The sequence below is a fragment of the Harpia harpyja genome, chromosome 20, assembly GCF_026419915.1.
Source record: "Harpia harpyja isolate bHarHar1 chromosome 20, bHarHar1 primary haplotype, whole genome shotgun sequence".
Taxonomy (NCBI): domain Eukaryota; kingdom Metazoa; phylum Chordata; class Aves; order Accipitriformes; family Accipitridae; genus Harpia; species Harpia harpyja.
Window position 1 is genome coordinate 13,438,733 of NC_068959.1, and position 21,719 is coordinate 13,460,451.

The 21,719-nt window shown below is 36.9% G+C and overlaps 1 protein-coding gene across 7 annotated transcripts in view; it reads left to right on the top strand.

The window, feature by feature from the left end:
• The window catches only part of FABP6 (fatty acid binding protein 6), a 46,194-nt gene that overhangs the window by 1,505 nt on the left and 22,970 nt on the right, over positions 1-21,719 (top strand). For 5 of the 7 annotated variants that reach the window (XM_052816265.1, XM_052816267.1, XM_052816266.1 and 2 more), the window contains exon 2: positions 594-681. In XM_052816265.1, the coding sequence (XP_052672225.1) occupies positions 594-681 (88 nt within the window). Of the gene's footprint in view, positions 1-593; positions 682-15,402; positions 15,491-21,170; positions 21,271-21,719 lie in introns of those variants that run through there. The other 2 variants (XM_052816269.1, XM_052816273.1) reach the window with 2 other exon arrangements.

A 21,719-nucleotide genomic window follows, 5' to 3' on the forward strand; every position in this document is an offset into this window, starting at 1 on the left:
GTACTACACTCACCATTTTTCTCTTGTAGGAAAAGTGAGTTATATGCAGTTAAAGGACTATAGTAATGCAGAGAATTTTTTTTAGTAATAATAAATGAGGACATGAATAAATAGTCTTCTGTAACAGCAAAAAAGCAGTGTATAACTGTATGCAAGTAAAACATGATCTTGCAAGCGGCTAGCTATAGGATTTTAGTAAGTGATAAAGGCATGATTAACCTACCCTGTTGTCCTGATCATAGTGGTTTGACTTACATAACAGACATAAAGACTCTTACTTTTGTATCTGATAGTGGTTTACTTTGCATGGTGAATGTTTTTGCATTATTGGTGGTGTAAAGTGTGTAAGGAACATATGGGAACATCAGGAAGAACAGCTAGACATTTCTGGAGACAAATACATTAGAATACAGTTAAAAGAATTTACTAAAGATAAAACTGCTTGCTAAAGATAAAACTGCGTAATAAATTTTTGTATGTTTTACCACCGTATCTGTTAAATCAATGGTTTGGTAGTGTGGGTGGATAGAATAGAATGTGTTTATTGGGGGAAGGAGTAGTAGATACTGAATTACAAATTATTTTTTTTCCAGCCATGCTTGCAGCTTTGTCAGTCGGTATTACAGAGAAACAGCAGATGGATTCAGTGTATGATCTGTGGCTTAAAAGAAATCAGATTTGGTAAGCTTTTCCAAAACTACCTGCCATTAATATTACTTCTTAAATCATTTTGAAACAATTTTGTTAGACCATATTTGTGAAAGATCTGTATTCCGTATCCTAAGGCCATAATGCTTTGAAAGATGGCAACTGTCTAGGTGCCCCTAAGGCTAAATATGTTCTTTGCCAGAATTCTGGAGAATAATGAGAAGATATGTGTTGCTACTGAGTTACCTTCATTTCAAAGCTATCCCTGTGCAAGGATTTCCGTTTTAATTCAGATCTGATATTTCAGGTTTTTCTGTATGTTCTACCAAGGAGAATGCAATAGTGACTTGGAAGGTTCACAGAAGTTGCAAATGGTTTGTAAAGAGTTCTCATCTTGAAGAAGCCTAGTATAAAACAAATGGTTGTAGGAGTGGAAGGAGGACTCTGGTGTTCTTTCCTCTCATTATTTTTGTTCTGTGCTATTATGACAACATACGACATGTAGAAAATGAAGATTTGATTCCCAGAAACTTTTTACCTTATTCAGATGAGTTCTAGGACAAATAAAAGAAACACATTAGCAAAGATAGCTCATATGTAACACCAGAACTGTTTTTACATTGCTCTCCTACACAACAAATTTCACTGTGCTTGGAGGTACTCCAGCTGTATTTCAACAGTAGACCAAACTATGCTCTACATGCACAGGACTGTTCTGCGTGTTGGAGGTATTATCATCTGTTTGAATGCTGTTTTCCTTATTAGTGTCTTACAATAGTAGTAATCTCTTTGTCCCAAGACTAATATTGTGAGGAAAAGGCATCACATTAGCTAGAAGGGCTGGCAGGGTACAGGGATATGTATTGTCATATATTCTATTCTTTTTTTTTTTTTTTTTTTTTTTTTTTTTTGCTCGGGAGATGTAGTACTATATTGCAAAAACTTACAAACACTTGCACTCAAGATAGAAGTTTGCAAAAGCAAAGTTGCCAGACAGCTTTCACCCAGGGGAGGTCAGAACTGTCATGGTCCTTACTATAAAACAGCATGGCTCGTGTAGATACTTTGTATGGCTGGTGATTTCAATTGTGCTAGCCGGTCAGTTCAGTTAACCACAGTTCATTTCCCTGGTGCTGCTGTGCCATGGCATAGAAGGATGGCAGTAAATTCCAAGCCTACAAGAAATTACCAACTAATACAAAGAGACTCTCAGCCCTTGAGCTGATGGGACATTAAGATCCAATAGCTCAGCCCAGCAGGCTTTTTGTTATGTTAAGTTCAGACTTATGTAGAGGATGGGCATAAAATGGAAGATTTCCTCTTGCAAAACTTCGATGAGGTTAATGCTTACTGAAATCCACCTTGCTTTTCAGCAGGTGTTGCTTAGGGCAGACAGTTACCATTAAAATGCTAACTGTCATCTTTTACATCTACTGCAATCCCTAGCAATCCTTATGCTAAGCATAGGAAACAAATCTGGGTGTATGGCTTGTTAACACTCTGAATTGTTTCATTGCAATAACAGAGGAGATTACGTGCTTGACCCAAGCAGTTTAAACTACTAGGGGGTCTTAAAATAGAATGTAAACAGCTCTTTCTCAGTATCATTTGCATGTTGAAAGTGCTATATGTGCTTTTTAAAAGAGGTAAATAAGGACATTTATATACCACTGTAACGGCCAACAGAAATATGATACTATAGGTAACCCTTAAAAGAAAGTATAGTAACAATAGGCATGTAGATGCAGGATGAAACTTGTAAGTTTAATAAAAAAGCACTTGCTATATTTTATTTTTTTTTCCATCCCAAATTCCTTTGATGACCATTTATTTCTGTTTATTTTAAATCTAGCCTGTAATCTCTTTAGGATAGGGTTTGTCTTTTTGTGGCTGGTTTGCATAGTGATTGGCATAGTTGGGGGTTGGGGCCTTGTTTCTATCCTGGAACCTTTAGAAACTGCCAAAATAAAATTAATGGAGTTAATGAAACAAATTGCACTAACACACTTTCTGTAGATTAAAACGGCAGAAAGGACGGAAGTAGAAAGAAGAAACTAAGAATTCGGGAGAGGAACCGGTACAATTGGAGGGAATTAAATGATGAATTTGAAGGCAGAAAAATGCAAAGCTTTATGAAGATGTGTCAACAGCATATTGGCAGGCTGGGTAGCTGCAGAAGTTGTAGTAAGTTTGGGTTCAGTGAGTGAACAGATGTGATGTGGTTGCATGATGCCTGTAAGAAGTAGATACAATTGTTATCTGTATGCATGGGTATACACGGGTGAAAGAATTGTTTCTGCGTGTGTAAGCTGGGACATGATAAGGATCGGGTCTGGCAGACTTGACTGTTTAAAGGCCTGTGCTGCTCAGTACTAGTGATACTGATTTCTTCTGTCATGACTAAAATGTATTATTGCAGTGACCTAACTACGAATAGAAAAATCTTGAAGTCTGTGAACAGTCACAGCATGTATGTGTGTTTCAGTTAATAAGTGCATTGGGTTAGGGTGTATATAGTTTAAGATGATGTATAGTGGTAACATCATTCTCTGGGCATGAAGTTCTGTAAAAGTGCACTACCGTGAAAGAGCCAACAGCAAATGCAAGGTTGTAATGGAACAATATACATATAAAGAGTATAATCAGGGTTGCGGTGAAGCCAAAGTGCATAATTGCAGCATATTTACAAATACTCAGCTTCCTTGAAGCTAATTTAGCTACCAGTAACAGTGAAACTGTGATAGCAGTCTCCAGAATGGGCTGCACCCTAGTAATTGCCTAGTAGCTGGAATTTGTGGTGTTACTGGTATCCAAGCTAGCTGCATATGTGTAAATTCACTATGCCTGTTCATGCTGCAACTGATCTGTCTTAGTGTAGGCTTATGAAAGCTCTAAACGAGTGTGTGGATTTATAGCGACTGTTTATATTGTCTTGGTAGGATAATAGATATTTTTCCTAATATCTAGACTGGGGCGTAAGAATTTTAGATTAGAGGTTTACAATTTGAAGTTCTAACAACCTTGCTGAGACTTTGTGAGTCCACACATTAAAGGGATTTAATAAAGTGGTTTATATACATCCAATAGCTCTAGTCTTTGCTGGCTTTTCAGCAACACCACTGAGAAATAGTGTACTACAGGAAACATCATACTTCTCTCCCGGCATCATAGTGAATCATAGTGGCCATAGCTTCCTGTGACTGCTATAGTGACAACAATTTCCTGTGACCCTGAGGAAGGTCTGAGGGTCTCGCAAAAACCTCCACAAGTCAGGGTTTAGGGACCACAGTTTTATGCTGTTGATAAATCCATTTTAACATTATTCAGTGTTTGCAAGGCATGATCTGCTATTGTTGTGAAATTTTCAAGGCTTTCCTATTGAAAAAGTGTAACCAATGAAAGCCAATGGATGTAAGCAATACAGAGGAATATAGGCAAAGAGAAAGTAAAGATTGGGTCTTGATTGTATGCTGCAGGCTTACTGCTTCTATAACAAGTTAGGAAAGTAATGCTCTTAAAATAATTTTTAATTACATTTAAGCTGTTTTGAAACTTCATTATTGATTTATTACAGAAAATTGGTATGGGAGGAGAAAATAATCAGTCATTCCTGTAATGTTTGGTAACTGATTTTTGTAGCCATATGAATGTAGAGCTTATTTTGTTAGGTTTATGAATGATCATTAAAGGATTTGTAAAATCTCACTATATGCACACATGCCCCAGAAGTCTACTCTGAAATTTGAAAAGTTAATTACATGCTAAATTTCTTGTGAACAAGAGATCAAGTCAATGATTGGGGCTTTACCTAATGTCCATATGGAGAATTGATTTAAATCAATTACCATAGTTGGGGTTGCTTAAAAAAACCCTGCAACTATTAGTGAGTCCTTACAGTAAAGCACTGGCATTAGCTCACTGCTGACATGTCTCACTTATTTCATAATTTTAAAGAAATGTGAGTCTGAAACTGATTCCTGTCTTATCTTGTAATCTGACTGATTTCTGCTATTTTCTGAAATTTGTGCATCTAGGTACTGGTGGTATCCACATATTTTTCCATTCAGATAAAATAAAACAACTTTGAAGATGCAAAATTGCTAATACTATTTTTGTTTCATATTTTGGCATCTAAAACCTTATCTCTAGTTTTGCATGCATACATTATAACTGTCTTTTAATAAAAAGATCTTTCATTATTTTAGTATAAATAGAAAAAATAAATTCATCATGCACTAAAAGCTAGGTCCATAGTGTCTCTCAAACTGTGATCATTGTTATTAAATTATTAACTTACTGATTATAACTAATTCTTTGTAGATAAGTCCTTTTCCCACACACATAACGCTAGTTCCCTTCCACAGTTACTTATTATCAGTATTAAAAGTTGTAGGTGTGAAATGAATTCATTCATTTATATGATATAGTTTTGTAGTGCTCAGTTAGATCAATCAATTTTATTGCATCTTGGAGACTCAGTAAATCAAAATTAGTCTAAATTTGACCAAGACACCAAAAAGCACAGTTTGCAGGGTATCCTTTTCAAAAGTATTGTCAGGACAATTCAGCCTCCTTAGTGCTGAGGGCCATAGATGCATCAATGTACCTACAAGAGGCTGTTGGGCTAGATCACCATTCTGTCAGCACATGAGCTGCCTTGTGTCTGCGTCAGGTATGGAATAGTCCAGTTCCTTCTTGCTGGAGCTACAAATCTCACGATGGGCTGGCAACCCATCTGACCACCTCTTCATCAAGCATGGCAGGCAGGGAAGAACTTCTTCCAATCCCCTGCTCTGATAGACCAGGTGGATTCAGTCTGGGAGATGCTAATTGGTTAATGTGGGCGTAAATGATTAAGAAAGTTCATTTAGGTGGTTTAGGTATAGAGAAAGGTATTTACATGACCTAATTTAAGTACCTCGATTAAACGGCCAGTTTAGGAACTGTGTTAGTAAAGAAAGGAATCACTCTCAGGATAGTGGCTCAGAAAGGGATGCTAAGCTAGCTCTGAAGTGATCTCAGAAGACCATCTGTCCTTTTGACTATACAGGTACTCTAGTTTCACTTTTTAAACATGAAAATGTGATTATCACCTGTACTGCCATATTATCAAGAGGTAGGGAAGGTTCTACAGATGTTAACAAGTGTCTGTTTGGGCAGTAAGTGACCAATCTGTTGAGGCATCTAGCTTCATTTTGTCTTAATTGTGAGTGTTAAGGCTAAGTATTTTTGAAAGCATAAAGGCCTTAGGCTCTATGAATAATTTTGTAGCTAAAACAATATTTATGTTTTCAGGGCTTATGTGAAACATAATACAATTTCTGACTCTATTCAGGAATCAAATTACTTATACACATTCTTTAAACAGACTTCAGTATTACTTATAGAAGTGTTCTTCCTCAACGATTTCTGATTAATTTTCCTTGATGGTTTTAGGAAAGCTTAATTTTCCTGTTCTAAAAGAATGTGTTTTGGATTTTCCGTGTTTTGCAAAGAGCAGAACTGTAGCTAGTGTATTCTCTTTGGATGACTTCTGTTAGTGCCAAGAGCAACACACTTAGGGACTGTGTTACTGAACTTAAGATCTAGGGAAACTGAAAACTGGTTTCCTTCAGATGTTAATTTTTTTCTTTCTTTCTGCCTGTTTAAAGATCTCCCTGTCTATGATTTGTGGTGAACAAAACAGGATATAGTATTAGTCAAGTTTTAAGTGATCTTTTAGCCAGAGTCTCACAGTGTTTTAACATAAATACAAGGTTGTATAAAAAAAAAAAAAAAATCTAATGTAAAGGAAACCATTTGCTTCAAGTAGTCTATACAGTGTTGTTCTTTCCTGTGGGAATGCAAGTCTTTGTATGTTTGGATATGGTCAGTTAGTTCTAATTTTGTGACTTAACTGTAATGTACACATTTTAATTTTTCTGACTTGTCATGAATATTTGTATATGCTCCTTTCTACCATATCTGGATGCTGCTTTTGCACCTTGATCACATGTGCATTCATAATCATGGATTTTTGCAAGTAAAAACTTATATTTCAGTTTCAAGATGATGAATTTATAGGAAAGTCATGCTTGTTCTCAAAGTGTCTAAATATTTCTAATCAAGCTCCCTAGGTTTAATAGGGGATGGAAAAGCAACTGTGTCTTGCCAGACATCTAGTGTGTCTTATGTAGACATTTAGTTGTGAAATTCTGCTGCAGTTCTTCAGATTCCTTTAGGTATAACTTACTGCTCTAAGACACAGTAATGGCTTGCAGAATCCGTAGGGTTGCTGAAAGCTTAATTTAGCGGAGAGGTTGTTTAGTTTTGTCTCCCATGTTAATTTAAGAATTTACACTGTCAATCTTTTAAAGATCTCCCCTGTGGTTGTTAGATTCTAGCTCCTTTCCTCCTTAATGATCTGTGATGATACCACCTCCTTTGACATTCTACCAGTAATTAGTTAATAGATACCTGTTTTGTATTCTCTAAATCTTTACCCCTTCAATTGTAGATTGAAGAGAAAACTATCTGAGTGTAAGTTTTTTTCATTCCTTATGTACATGTTTTGCAGTATGCGTCAGTTACTGATTGAAATATGATCCTGACATGGCAAGCAGGACTGGGCCTTACCTGAATTTGAGTAGGAGATCCCTACAGAACACTCAAGTGATTTACTAATTGAGTCAGTGACAGTCTTTCCCTGACTCAGTGCTAAATCGGCATCCTATGCTGAGTAATGGCTCACGTAGAAGAGTTTGCTCACAGGAACAGTTACAGAACAATTCCCTGTATGGATACTCTGTTCTGATTGAATAAGGCTTTCCAAAGTGAGGCCTTGCCATGCAACTTGTAATTTTCATAGCGCAGTTTTTAACTGTGACTATCCTTCACAGATACCCTTGCTCCTGTGGCATAATCTCTTCAAGCTGCCCTAGCACCAGTAGAAATGCCCTTGAAGCTTATTGGTGCCACAGCTGTCAGTGTGGAGAGCCCTGCAGTTGTGACAGTTCCAATTACTGAGTTACTTCTTTGCATAGCAGAAGAAACAGTTCCAGGATTTGTTGTAAGGGCCAGTCATTGCTAATACCAGTATGTTATGTAGCCTTGGTTTGAGGTTTCATCCTTTGAATGGCTCTCTTTGAACCTGAAGATCTGCTCTAGGACTAAACTCACTTTTGTCTCTCTGTATTTTTAAAGTAATTGTCCAAAAATGAAGAAAATCATTTCTTCAAGGAAGCTGTTCCAGAATAGGGACTGGGAGTAGCCCTTGGAGTGTTCCTGGAGGTACTGGTTTTGACTTGAAATGTAAAACAGGCAACTGAAGCTCCCTTGGTACTTTTGCTAAGAGTTAGGGTATTAGTCTTGATGACTTGGATATTTTCTTTTCTGTGGTGGTGTGGTGTGGTTTGTTTGGGGGTTTTTGTTTGTTTTGGGGGGTGTTTGTTTTGGTTTTGTTTGGTTGGTGTTTTTGTTTGTTTGGGTTTTTTCCTCCCCAGTTAAACTAAATTCTAGCCTTAGGTATTAAGTTGGGATTGAAATGTGTTAAGTTCTGCTCTGGAACAGGGTTGTGTTTTAGTGACTTTTCTATCTGAGATGAAGGTTTAGAAGCTTCTTTTTGGCTTTAATTCCCTGCTATCGCGTCCTCTCTTATCTTGTGATAGGTACTGCATCAAGCCACGATAATGATGTTTTTTAGAATCACTAGGATACTTCTGAATCACCCAGAGATTCATATGTAAAAATGGCAGGTTCTGCAAGACTTGATGTTGCTTTATACCTCGAGCAATATAAACCACTTTCTTAGGATCTACGTCCTCCTTCCTTAGCCCCTCAGTTCCAGTCAAGAATGTCTAATTTAATGAACTCTGTGTTATGCATGGACTTTTAGGTACTCTTTAGGATGAAAGGGGCTATTTGTAACCAAGACTATGTAAGAATTTACATTCTAAGCTCTAGTTCTCTCATTACTTTGGAACACCTATGGGAGAGATTTCTAGATTTCTGTCTGAAAAGTATTAAGGGAATAAATGGAAATGAAAGAATGGTTAATTTATCAAAAGCCAAACACTCCATTGCTCTGTCTCAATCATTCCAGCTAGCAAAACAAAATTGCAGTGTGATTAAATGATCACAAATTATATTTCAAGTAATGCAATATATCTTATGAATATTTTGTATGTAAGTGAGTTTCAGAATATCTCCTCGGAAATGGAGAAATTTTTATGGCTAAAGGTATGAAAAATGAGTGATGCTGTACTGAAAAATGCAACCAGGTACTTAAACGCTATCTAAACAAATACATATTAAGAGACAAAACATGTGTGTGCAAACTTACTTTTGGCATTGCCTGGCTCTTATGTTCTTACTCAGGCAACTACTGTCTTTTGGGGGTTTTTTTTGTTTTTAAATTAAGGTACAAACACAATTATTTTATCTATGAATACATCATCTTCATCCACTAATTTCTGTTCAGTCTCCTTTATTTAAGAATGCTGTTTGTGAGAAAGCTCCTTGGAATGTTTGTGGCAAATAAACAAGGCAGTAAGTATTAGTGAAATATGTGGCAGGAATATGTTTAATATGAATTAAAAATGTTAGAACTGTGAAAGATGAGTATTTTAAGTCTTATATAAAGGGATCAGCAAGAAAATGTAGTATACAAATTTCCTGGAAATTTCCAAGTAAACTAAATCTTTCAAATTCCTTTTAGCTTGCCAATAGTTTTTTAACAGTTTGTAGGTTTGGTTGTCTCTATCAGATCACATCCAGCTTGACTTTCTTATGGGATGAGCACAGCAACTGTATTTCTTTGCACCAGAAAATGGGGGCTGGAAGTATTTGGGCAGCACTTCTGAAAACCATCTTTACTATTTACTGATGGTCACCTGTGTTTTGGGAAAAGAAATTGTGCTGAATGTCAGGGTACCTGGAAAAAGCAATAATCAAATAATAGTTGGGATTTGGCTGAAACGTTAGACTTCCAATTTTAAGTACTAAATCTTATTATTTAACAGGGGATTCTGCACATTATTAAATTAGTCTTGTTTTAAAATATCTAACATATCTGTTTAAGATTCTTCACTGAGTATTTTTGTTTAACATTAGTTGTTTGCAGAGTGTCGATTAGATATTAATTCTTTTCATTGTTGCTGAAGAAGTCTATGCTGCTACAGGTAACGAAATATCTAGGACATTCACTGTCCTTTTGAAATCTGAAGTGGAGTACGTCTATATTCAAATTTGTGTTTAATGAAATAATAAAAGAGCAAAGATAGGGACAAAAGGTATCCTATTTGGATAGGGTAACCAGAACTGTTACTTACAAGCTGAATTATGTTTGATTTTGTAAGAAAATAGGCAATCAGTCAGTTACTGTTGCAAACATGTCAGGGAGGGGAGGGAAATTACTCATATGGAAGTGGAAAGAAAATGTTTTCAGAAGGACATAACTGTCACTGTTTTTCTTTCTTGGCTGATGTAAGACTGAGTATTGAAGAAGTTTTCTTTTGTCTTACAGCTGAACTAAGGTGAGAAGAAAACCACCTTGATAAACAAGTTGAAAAGATGATTGAGAGTTTTACTTGCCCCTTTTGATTTCCATTACTTTTTTTTTACTAAGCCGATATACTACCTAATTCATCTGGGACTTGTAAACTAACTTGTAAATTATATGGGCATATAATTAAGTAACACTGCTTTAACACATTGTGCAGCGTAACCCAAGTTATTGTAGCAGCCTATATGAATCCACTCCAAGGGTGAGGTAGAATACCATTGCTTTAAACATTGTTTCTCTTCTACAAGAGAAAGTCCGTTTACAAGTCCTCACAAGGGGGTGTATTTTATTGCTGTGTAAACTATTATTATTCATTTTATGACAGAGAAGGACTGAGATCCAATGTCTCATGCAGTGGTTCAGCTGACTCGTTGCAATCTGTTAAGCTGCTGGAAGTTGTTTGCGTTTGATCATAACTGTTTTTAAGTGGGTTTTTTTGGAAAGGACCAAACTGTACCAAGTGAAAGTACTGTTGAAAAGTTTCTCAGGATTTTCCATGCCATTCCTAAACCTTTCCCCAAAATTATTTTTGGTGTTGAATACATGCATTGCTATGTATAGTATTATGTAGTTAGTGTAAAATACATGAACATTAGCCTTTAAATTATATGCAATGTGCTTGTTTGCCAAGCGGAACAGGATACACCTTCCTTTAAAGATGAGTGTTGGGGTTTTTTGTTATATGAAAAAGCAAATGAATGCATTATCTAATTATTTCCCTTTCATAAATGTTAATGCATTGGGTACACAGCAGATAAGAAACATTTTGATGTCCCTCTGTTAAAGCACTAACATCAAAATACAAAATATATACAAAGGATTGATGGATGAACACCTTCCTTGAGGGTAGGAATTAAACCTGTTTGCTAGAATATCTTTATAGGCATTTAGGGCCTTTGAAAACGGACACTAAATCAGTTGGTGAAAATCCTCAATGTCCAAAGCAAATGGTAATTTTGAAAATTTAGAACTGTTTTTCCTCCATAGTCACATGGCAAATCATTGACAGTGGTGTAAACACCACCATGTTCCTGTAACTGCTGGAGGCAGCTGCTCAGCAGGCCTAAGTAAGAGTAGCTCTCTTAAATTGATGACTTCAGTTCATGTCCGCTCAGCATCAAAGACCCCGTTTGTTTCTGACAATTAAAATGGAATCCTCTTATTTCTGCAGTTGTACCTCTTCCTCATTAATAGCTCTTATTTCATCTAGGCTTTTGTTCTGTCTTGTTCCTTTTGTCATAAATATTTCTCTTAGCCATCTATGTATAATATAGAGGAAAATCATTGAACAAGATAATCTTTATGTAAATGAAAATAATTTGACCAAGGTCTCTCAAGTATATTTAGTTCTTTTGCTTAATTCTTGAGCTGTTTATTCACACTGTCCCTTTTATACAATTCTTTTCAACTTTTAGTGCTATCAGTAATTATCTTTCCTCCTTCAAATATTGTGTTGAGCTGGCGTTTAAATTGCTTGTTACAATCACTGGCTCTTAAAGTGCTTTACAGAACACTGACTTACATAATCTACAGTCTTTAAAAGAGAGAGAGAAAGGAGGAGGGAAGAGTAGGATGATTGTCTTAAATTAATACTTGATTCAGTCTGCCACATCAACTTGTCCACTAGTCTCCAGTTAAGAGCTAAGATCAAAGCAAACTGATCAGTGGGTAGCTGCAGTAACATCAGTGCAGGAAAATTTTACATGGGAGTATGCGTCTCATGATGGATCTGATTCAGCCTAGAACTGTTTATCATACATCAAGATCATGAACATTGCATGATTACAGAAAGTGAGTTGAAGTTCACCATCTATTTCCTTTCAGATAACTGTCTGCATCTCTTCTTCAGGACACAGAGCCGGTCAGTAGGTGACTGTTGACAGAGCATGTCTATATAGACATGCTCAGATGGTGTCACATTAGCTTAGCCTATGAAGCTATGTTAATTAAGGGCCTTGCAGGGGGACAGCTCTTTTCCTGCAAAGGCAGCTGTATATTAGCATGACTAAAAGGTTGTGGATTGACATTGGTTTATGCCTAACCATTGCCCAGTTCAGGATGCAGGACGAACATGCAGCTGCATCCATCTCAACATATGGACAGGCCCACAGATCAATAAATCCTCTGGCAAGGATGGAACATACTAGAGCTGTAAAGAAACTTATTTTGTGGATGTACAGATGATTTACTTTGCAAGACTGTGAAATTAGAACATTTTATCAGATGTTAAATGCACAAAAGATAAAATTATAGGTACATGTGTGCTCTTTAGGATCAGATACCTGTTGCTATGAGTTGACTTACCACAGCAATGAGTTCAGTATAAACAGATATCCGAGCTTTCATACTGTAAAGTTTTTCCCAACAGTATGACTTCCCAAATCCTGTTCTGGAAATTATTTCTTGCTTGATCCAAGCCAAGAAATCTTCTGGTTACTGCAGCATCTTTATAAGAAATAACTTGTGTGTGTAGCGTTTCAAAAGCTGAAAGGACAAAAAAATGCCTAAGGCAGGACTGGCATTTGAAGTAAAAGAGCCTGTTGGGGCTCCTGAGTATTTCCCAGTTTTGTTTGTTTGTTTTTTTCTGACCTGTTTCCTTGTCCCCTTATTTCTAGGAACATGCTAGCTAGCTAGCTAGTTAATATTACCACTGTTTGAATGAGAAGAAACTTATGCACCGGTCTTTGTTTTATCTGTAAAATTGCTCCTGAGTCTTGTCTTTTCTGCAGTATTTTCTATGTACTTGAGTATGAATTACATGAACTTTATTAGCTCTTGTTTTCCATGCAAGTGGACAACAAGCAGGCAGCAGTGGTGCTCTCTTCCCTAGTAATGTATGGCACCTATCCCTTGAGCTCAAGGGATGCTTCACAAATGCATCTCTGATTTGACACAAGCTACCAAACAGGAGTACAGAGATGGAAACGTTTATTTGGGCAGTATATTGCCCAAGGTTTTGGTTGGTTTGTTTTATTTTTAAATTTTCCTTCTGATTTAAAGTACTTTCCAAAATGCAGATTGCAAGGTACATGGAGGTCTCTCTATATGTTTGTATGGAGCATAAAACAATTGGGCCCAACCCTGGTTGTAACCTTTACCTGCCACTGTAATACAAATAACTATGCAGCTTTCCCTCCAGTACCAGCAAGACTGTTTGTATCACATATAATGTTGCATTTTATCCTCCAAGCCATATTATAACTGCAGTGTTGTTCCTATCCTGATCCCTGCCTGCTTCCATGCAAAAATACCCATCTCGAATTAATGGCTATATTGGTCAATAATTAGTTGGTTTGGCGTAGGTTGTGGGTTGAAACGCATATGCTGCTGACATGCCTGTAATATATTGGTGACATTATCACTGGAGCTAGAATAAATTGGGAGGCCTAAACCCAAGTATAGGCAAGTTAGCATGGTAATTAATTTAGAATTTCTCATAGAAGTCTTCCGAGCAAATTACAAAAGTCTCTTTCACCTTTAATATGTCAAAGCAACTCTTTTGTTCTTTGGTTGTGGAAACATGGTAGTGTTTCTGAGGTTGTTCTACATCTGTAGACAAGCTCTGTTGACCCCAAGATCAAGAGAACTTAGAGCTATTGAGGTGTGGCTTTTCCTTACCTGTGGTCCATGGAGATAAATTTCATGTCAAATAGGAATAAAAGGAACGGTAAAATACTGACCCTAATTACTTGTAGAGATGGGAATCCTACATAGTCTATTCTCATTTAGGTTTTTTGTGCTGACAGAGCTTAAGAAGATGGGACAATAGCGGAAATAGAATTGACTAGTAATCATTTGGAGCCATTGTACTTCCCGAGCTGAAGCAAGCAGCTGCCAACACATCTCTGATGTTGTGTCCTTCACTTTGTCGCTTACTTGTAGCCTCAGCTTTGCTGGCTGTGAAATATGGACAATAACTTTTCATTCACGGAAGTGTAATGTGGTTTAATTATAGCAAATGTTTAAAAACAACTTGAGGATGACAAGTGCCATTTAAGTGCTAAATGTTATCCTTGACAAAGACACAATAACCAGATAATTAGTCTTTCAGATGCATCTAGTTATTCCATAAATTACAAATTAATTTCTCTCCTTAAATTAAGTTATTGACACATTCAGCTTTCTTGCTAATTGTTTTACATGACCAATTGGATGTATTTCAGTGAAATGGCTGGTGAAGGCAAATGTGTTTTCCAGCTAGACATTGCCCTACATGCAACAATTATATATGGATTGGCTATAAATCAAAGCGAAGCACTGCAGTAAGGTCAACAAAATAGAACAAATTTGTGTTGGGATTTTCTAGGTAGATTTCAAAAGTGTGCTTATAATTGGCTGTCCCTCTTGAAGTCACCTTGACTTCACAGTTTACCTGAATGAGTAACTTTTGTCTCACACCCTTGACTTATTGCCCATGTGCCATTCATAACTAGTATGTTTTGTAATTGGATCTTCCTTTGAGTTTGCTATCTACTATCTGTTTGATGTTTCGAAAGTCGTAAAATGGAGACACCGTGGAGCCTGGGATTCCACACTAACTTGGTTCTTTCTGCCTCACTTGTGATACAGTTTTGAAACTGTTCAAAGGGGAGGGGTGTGGCATAAATCACAATGTATCCAAGTTTTTCAAGCCTTTCCCCCTCGCTTAAAAAGGCCAAACAAAAGTATTGAAAGCTGTAGCATACTGCTTAGCTATGCCATCCAGTTAAGCTCAGTTAAAAAAAAACAACAACAAAAAAACACCAACAAAAAAAACTCCAGCTGGTACTGAGGTCTGCAGTTCTCGGGGGGGGGGTGGGGGGGGTGGGGAGCCACTTAGAGCTGGAATCTTCCCATACCATCTAATCACATCAATATAAAGATATTCAGGGTAATATTTATTTCTGATATAATTCCACTGACTTTTTAATCCAATTATACTGAGGATGAATTTGTCCCTCATGGTGTCTGCAAACACACACACACAAAAGCACTAACAACAGTTGGAGAGGTCATGGCCCATTTGTGTATGCTAATGTCTCTGTGCCTGATGTGCACATTTCATCTCTTTATCAGATGCTCTGTTCTCTGACTAAAATTAGAATAAAAACTTGCAGTTAGAAATTTTTGAATGCCAGAGACTTTTTTCCTGGATTTTTTTTGGTAACACTTTGCTAGAGGATTGGTTCTCATTCCTTCTTTGTCTATTTGTTTCTCTTTCTGTCTTTCCACAGAGTTCCCTTTTATCCACCCCCTTACTTCCTCAGGCCTCATCTGACGTGCATGGTTTACCAACTCAAGAAATGCTATCATCACAGACAAGTATTTTCAGCTTTTCTGATCTTGAAAATGTACCTCAGACTGCATGTGTCCCTGTCTACTCTGTATATTTTTGCATTCTTTATAAAAATAATGAATGGTCCCTAGTGTTTAATAAAAATGACAAATTTATTATTAATTTTAAAATACCACAGGTATTGAATGGGAATATATAAGGAAATAAACTACAGAGATGGCTCTCAGTCAACCTTTTGGGGAGAGGGGTGGAAGGGGAGTGTTGTGTACTTATGCCCCTTCTTTCTTTGGAACACAGTACAAATTTTTAGCTATTCAAATTAAGGTCCTTCTCCTCCTTTCACCTCCTCCCCCAAAATGAGGACTAGCTGAGGATGTAGTTGCCATCTTGTCAGTAGCCTAGGGGTATGCATATAGCATTCAGCAGCTGGAGCTGAGTGCTGTCATCCGACCTCATCTTTAACAGTGAAGTTAATCTTGCAAAATCTTTTAATTTCTCTGCCATGTGCTGAAAAGCTTTTCATTTGGTTCAAGAAATGTGTGGTGCTTGGAGTTTCAGGTGGGAAATACCTTCCTTCACCTAATAAAGGATAGCTATGCTATAACATTGTGTTGTCACATGCCTTAATTCTGTCAGCAATTTTGTATTTGTGCCACTGTCTAACTAGGCTTGGTTAGACTAAAGTTGTAGAGACCTTTCTTTGCTAAAACCCAGTGAGCATTAAGTACGCAAGGGAGAAAATGCTGTACTGCTTTTAGGACACAAATATTCCCCTGCACATTGACAGCAAAATATTCTTGGCATGCAGTGATTTTCAGTGCTCCCTGAAATAAGAGCACTTAAAAGACAGTCTGGCCACAAGACTACAGAGTTCAATCGTTAACACAGTGAAATGACAACGTGAACATTAGGTCCTGATTACTAAGATATCTGTGCTTCTGACCAGTCTAATTCTTTCTAGATCTTAAACCATTTTGCTCTTTTCACTATATCACGCTGTGTTCTCTTACAGATCTTTATTTTTGTCAGTGTCTCATGTTCTGTTTTCTTGTGGACTTTAAGTTGTAGAACCTGTTGTGCTAAGTGTATTTCAAAACAAGAAGTGTATCACCTGTATTTTGTGCATAGCTGATACACATGTTTTCTTACCGTTACGTAATCTAATTCCAGGTAGGATCAATTTATGGATTATTCAAGCTCAGCCTGTCTTCCTGTCAGAGCTCATCAGCAATACCCAGCATGGTCCTTGGCAATTCACTTCCTTTGATAAAGTCAGGTCACTTTTTAATTGCTCTTACCAGGTTATCTTGTAACTTCTAATTCTGAGAAAACACTATTTGCAATTGGTTTGCAGATCAAGAGAAAGAATCCTTCAAGCTAAGAGCTTGCTCTGTTATCTTTCAAGGGTGTGCTTGATTGTCAATAGTTGGGAAATTGTGTTGCCCTCATTCAGAGACTCCCTTTAACTCAAGCCTTATAGACATAGAAAAAAACATTCCATCATCTCCAAAACAAAATAGGCTGTGGTTCTGATACTGTAATCAGTAAACCACTGTGGTTTGCTATGTCAGGGTAAGTGATTGGCAGCTGGTCCACAAAACAATATCAGAGATGATTAACATAAGAGACTTGATTATCCTGTCAATGATAAGGACACATGGTGATCAGCAGAAAAATTTGCAAGATAGTAAATGTTGCTTGTCCAAAATTTTTGGGAATGTAGAGTTAGAGTGACAGAGTCAAAATGGAAACTCTAAGAATTCCTTTTCCTTGGTCCTGTCACAGACAAGTCCATAAAATTAGATGTCATGGTATAATAACATCTCTGTCATTGTGTCATTCAGTCTGTGTTTAGCCATGACTTCTGCATATCTATCTATTAGCAACTCTAAAGGCAGAAGGTGAATGTAATTAGAACTAATCTTGATAATTTGCAAAATATTGTTTGTTCCTTTTAACTGCATTCCATAAGATAAGCGTGGCTGGATCTTGCCAGTGAGCTCCTGCATTTGTTGTTTGTCATGATTATTGTCTATGTTCTACCTGAGAGTTGAAGTCAATGGAAGTTTTGCCAAAGCATAATATGCAGAACTAGATTCTTGTTTATATTCAGAGAGGGTTGTTTTGTTAGCAGGAGTCTGTGAAGGGTTTTGACAGGCGATTTTGGGACAATGAGCAGGGTTTCAGAGCATTTCAATGAAATTTGAACTGTTGCATTATAGGGGTGGGCATTACAAGGACCTAAGCAGGAAGGCTGTGTTGCCTCACGGAATGTTTTTACCCACGTCACACAGTTCTCCAGAGCTGTGCACAGCCCATGGAGTCTGACAGCAAGGCAGAGTTCAGGACTTTGTGAATGTGCCTCTGTCAGAAAGCTGGAATAGGATCGTTCAGAATTTTGCAATTCTTCCGTTGGTCAAGTGACTTCTAAAGCTGCAAATCCCCAATTTTTATGTTGTTGAGATTATCAGGAATGTTAGCCATTTTGTCATGTAGCAAAGTCCTGTCTCTTTCTGTCTGGTTAACATCAACTCTTAGTGTGGAATCCACTGAGGCTGTATAGTATTTTTTACAAAGTATCTTGCAGGATCTGTAGGCCCGGAGTTTCAATGCTGTAATTAAAGCATATAACATTGTATTTTCTAGGCAAATGCTCAAAGTCACCACGCTTCTTTTTTGTTTGTTTTGGTACTGGCAAATTTAAATACTAGAGAATAAGTTGTGAAGTAAAGTAATATGCCCGCCTTAGGGAAGGAAACTTGAATAGTGGTGCTAAGTACTGCAAACTCCTAAATGGTAGTAGAATGCATGAAAATAGTGCAGAATGTTTAAACACACTATGTTATTTCACTGTGGTAATAGCAGTAATGTCCGATCTTGAATTACATATGAAGGATGATGCAGTATTAGTATCTTTTTATAACACAAATTCTCTTATTTCTAGAGTTGTCCATCTGAAACTTTCCCCTCTCATCCCCCAGCAAATAATAAAAAGAAAAATGCAAGCCTTCAACAACTGCTTCACCATCCTTGTGAGGAAATACGTTGGTGTAACTATGCTGCATTTCTCTATAGCTGTACTAATCTAATTCCCCATGTGGAGGCTTATCACAGAATAAGGGCCAAGTCTGCAGTACCAAGGATATGCTGATGTAGCTATATAGCACAGGTTTTTTTAACAGATGGAGTTCCTTTCCCACTACAGCTAAAACCACCATGCTGAATAGTACATACTCTACCAGGCAAAGATACCTTTGCCAGCCTAAATTTATTTCTATTCATTGGAATGATTGGTTAGAAGTGTGGTTGTTTTTCTTCATACTTCTAGTAGGCATAGTTAGGCTGCAAAAACATTGAGAACTGATTTAAAAATGCTTTTTTCCCCAGTGTAGTTTATACTAGTTTGAAAAATATAGAAATTAAACCACAGTAGAGATACTTCATTCTGAAAAGGAAGGACATATTAATGACTGCTTTTTTGCAAGATTATAGGATTCTTCTACATAGGCTCAACCGAAGTAATGGAATAAAAAGAGAGGGAAAACTGTTAGAAAAACAAATTAACTGTACCATGTCATTCTACTTATTATGGGGGAAAGATTGAGAATAATTTAAAACTGCAACACTGCTTCCAACCAATCTGTCCTTCATACAAGATTCATTCTTTGTGGTTTTGAGGTCTGCAGTCTAGATAATGTTGGAAGACCACTGGCATTTAATATTACTTTCACCCCCTTGTCATTGATTACTGTGTCGGTTAGATGTTATGTTTACTGAATGTTCCATCACCAGTTCTTGTACTTCAATCTAGTATATGTCTGAGGGTGATCACTTTGTTCTGCTTTGGCATCCATTCGAATGACAAAAATGTTCTGAAATGCAGCTTCAATTTCATGATGTACCCTGTCAAGTGACACGTTTCTGTAGTAAATAGGGTATGGTGAATCATACAATGCAATGTAAGTGTCTGTGTCCCAAAAGAATTAAAAGAATTAAATCATGCTATCTCTTAATGATAATGGAGAAGTTGCAGTTAGGATTCTGCATAAAAGCTAAAGCAGCCACATATCTTAGCAGTACAGGGGAAAGAACAGAAGAAGGAAGGAGAAAATGTCTTATCCTCTCTGAGGTGAAGAAAGATGTAAAAATCGGTATTGTTTAAAATTCAATAATTGGAATATAATCAATCATCACAAAGCATCCTCCATACCTTTGAGGAAGATGCATTTAGGAGCAACTTCTGATTTGATACATTTTTGTTCTAACATGATTGATACAATTATTCAGTTGCCTTGTGCTATCAAATTACTTTCACTGAGGATCTCTTGAAAAAAGACAGATAGTTATAGTTTTTTTAGGTTAGATGTCTAAACTACTGATGGCTCCAGAAGTAAAACTACCTACCTAAACTTCAGCGTTACTCTGAGTGACTTCTTTTTTCCCAAAGGGTTGCCCTCGTGCAAAAAGTTAGGAAGTTCTTAAGGTCCTTGAAATGAGTCAACACAGCAATCATTTGCATTGACATCCTTAGCTGATGAGGTGCTGCAATCAAATTGTAGACAGGTCAAATTCTGCTCCTTTAGGATTTGCATACTGTTTTTCCAAACCTAAATCCAATCCGTTACTTCTTTTACAGTAGAAATTTTGTTTTGATTCTTTTAATAAAGAAACATTGATAGCTCACACACAATAGTAGCATCTTATCAAATGTTGAACAGAATGGAACTAATGGGAAAAAAACTGAACACTTATTTTTACAGTCTAAGCCTAGAGAGTGCATAAATCTCACTAACTGCATAATCATGAGTAGTACATTAGACTTCAATATTGTAGCATTTTTTTGTATTTTTAATAATCTTACTTTTTTGTAATACATATTTTGTTTGCTTGTTTTTGAGTATTACATTCCTTGTTCTCTGCTCAGGCAAAATTCCCATCGATTTCCACAGGAGTTTGCCCAGCAAAGAACTGAACAAGTACACAGTAAAGCTCTTGGAATTTTGCCCAGTGTTTTTCACCTGGCAGTGTCCCTTTATGCATATTTCATAACCTGGCCTACCTTGTACTTGCAGGCATAGAACAGACTTTGCAACTCTCATGTATGAAATATGAAAGTTTTAAACGCTTGTGTAAGCCACTCTGTTAAAACAAAGTAGTATTTTATAGTTAAAAACACTGATGTCTATTTTAATACGTTGTAATTGGGGAAATCTGATACTATTTCTCTGATTTTTCATCATGAGTTCATATATATGTAAGAATGGATTTCTTAAATTTTTATCTGTGGTACAGTGAAATTTTTGTAATTGTAAGGGTTTTTTCCTCTATGGCATAAATTTAATATAAAAGGGATTCATGATATTCGTTATGTTTTCTCCCTCAGAATAAAACAAAATTGGCTGATTGTTGCAAGCTTGGACCAGTGATAGACCTGATAAATACTGCTTCTGCGTTCAGATTGGAGGCCAGGAATTATTTGTCACATCAGTAGAGAGACTGTAGTTACAATTGGGCTATAGTTTTGCTTTTTCTACACCAATCTCAATTCGATTCCAATTTCTGAAGTCACCCAGGGTGAGTCAGATCTGGTCAAGCCAAAATAAGCTCTTGAATCATTCCCAAATAATGGAAAAAATGAGTCAATTCAGAGAGCTAAGCAAGTAGACACAGTCGTTATAGGCATAAAGCAACTACAAAGCTTTATATGGTTCAATGGGAGAGAAGGTCCACCCAGTGAGTCAAGGTTGAATATAACTGGATTTCAGGGCTCTTCTGTTAGCAGAGCTGGTGAATGGCCAGAAGAGAGGTACGAGACCTATGAATGGGGTGGAAAAATGGACTGATACTTATGTGATTGGTTTTGGGTTAATGTAGAGCAATACACCCAGAAGAGAATAGGTTTAAGCTGTGGCTTGGACTTGAACATTCTTTGAGGGGAGACTAGAATAATTAACATGGAAATAGGCAGTGGACTTAAAACTCTGAAGGCAGGTGATGAGGCTGTGACACATCTTACACAGTAAGAACACAATTCCTTGCATTCATTAGCATTTTTGTTGCCAACTGTATCAGCCTGGGTACACATGTTACAATTAATAACTGTGCTTTCTCAATAGTTCTGGGAAAATCTGTGCTACTGTCATACACCACAGGGAATAGTTACTATTTTGCACAAACTGCTGTTAGCTGTGGTAAAACTTCTCATGCAGAGACCTAGAAGACAGGAGAAGTTGATGTAACACAATAACACATCAA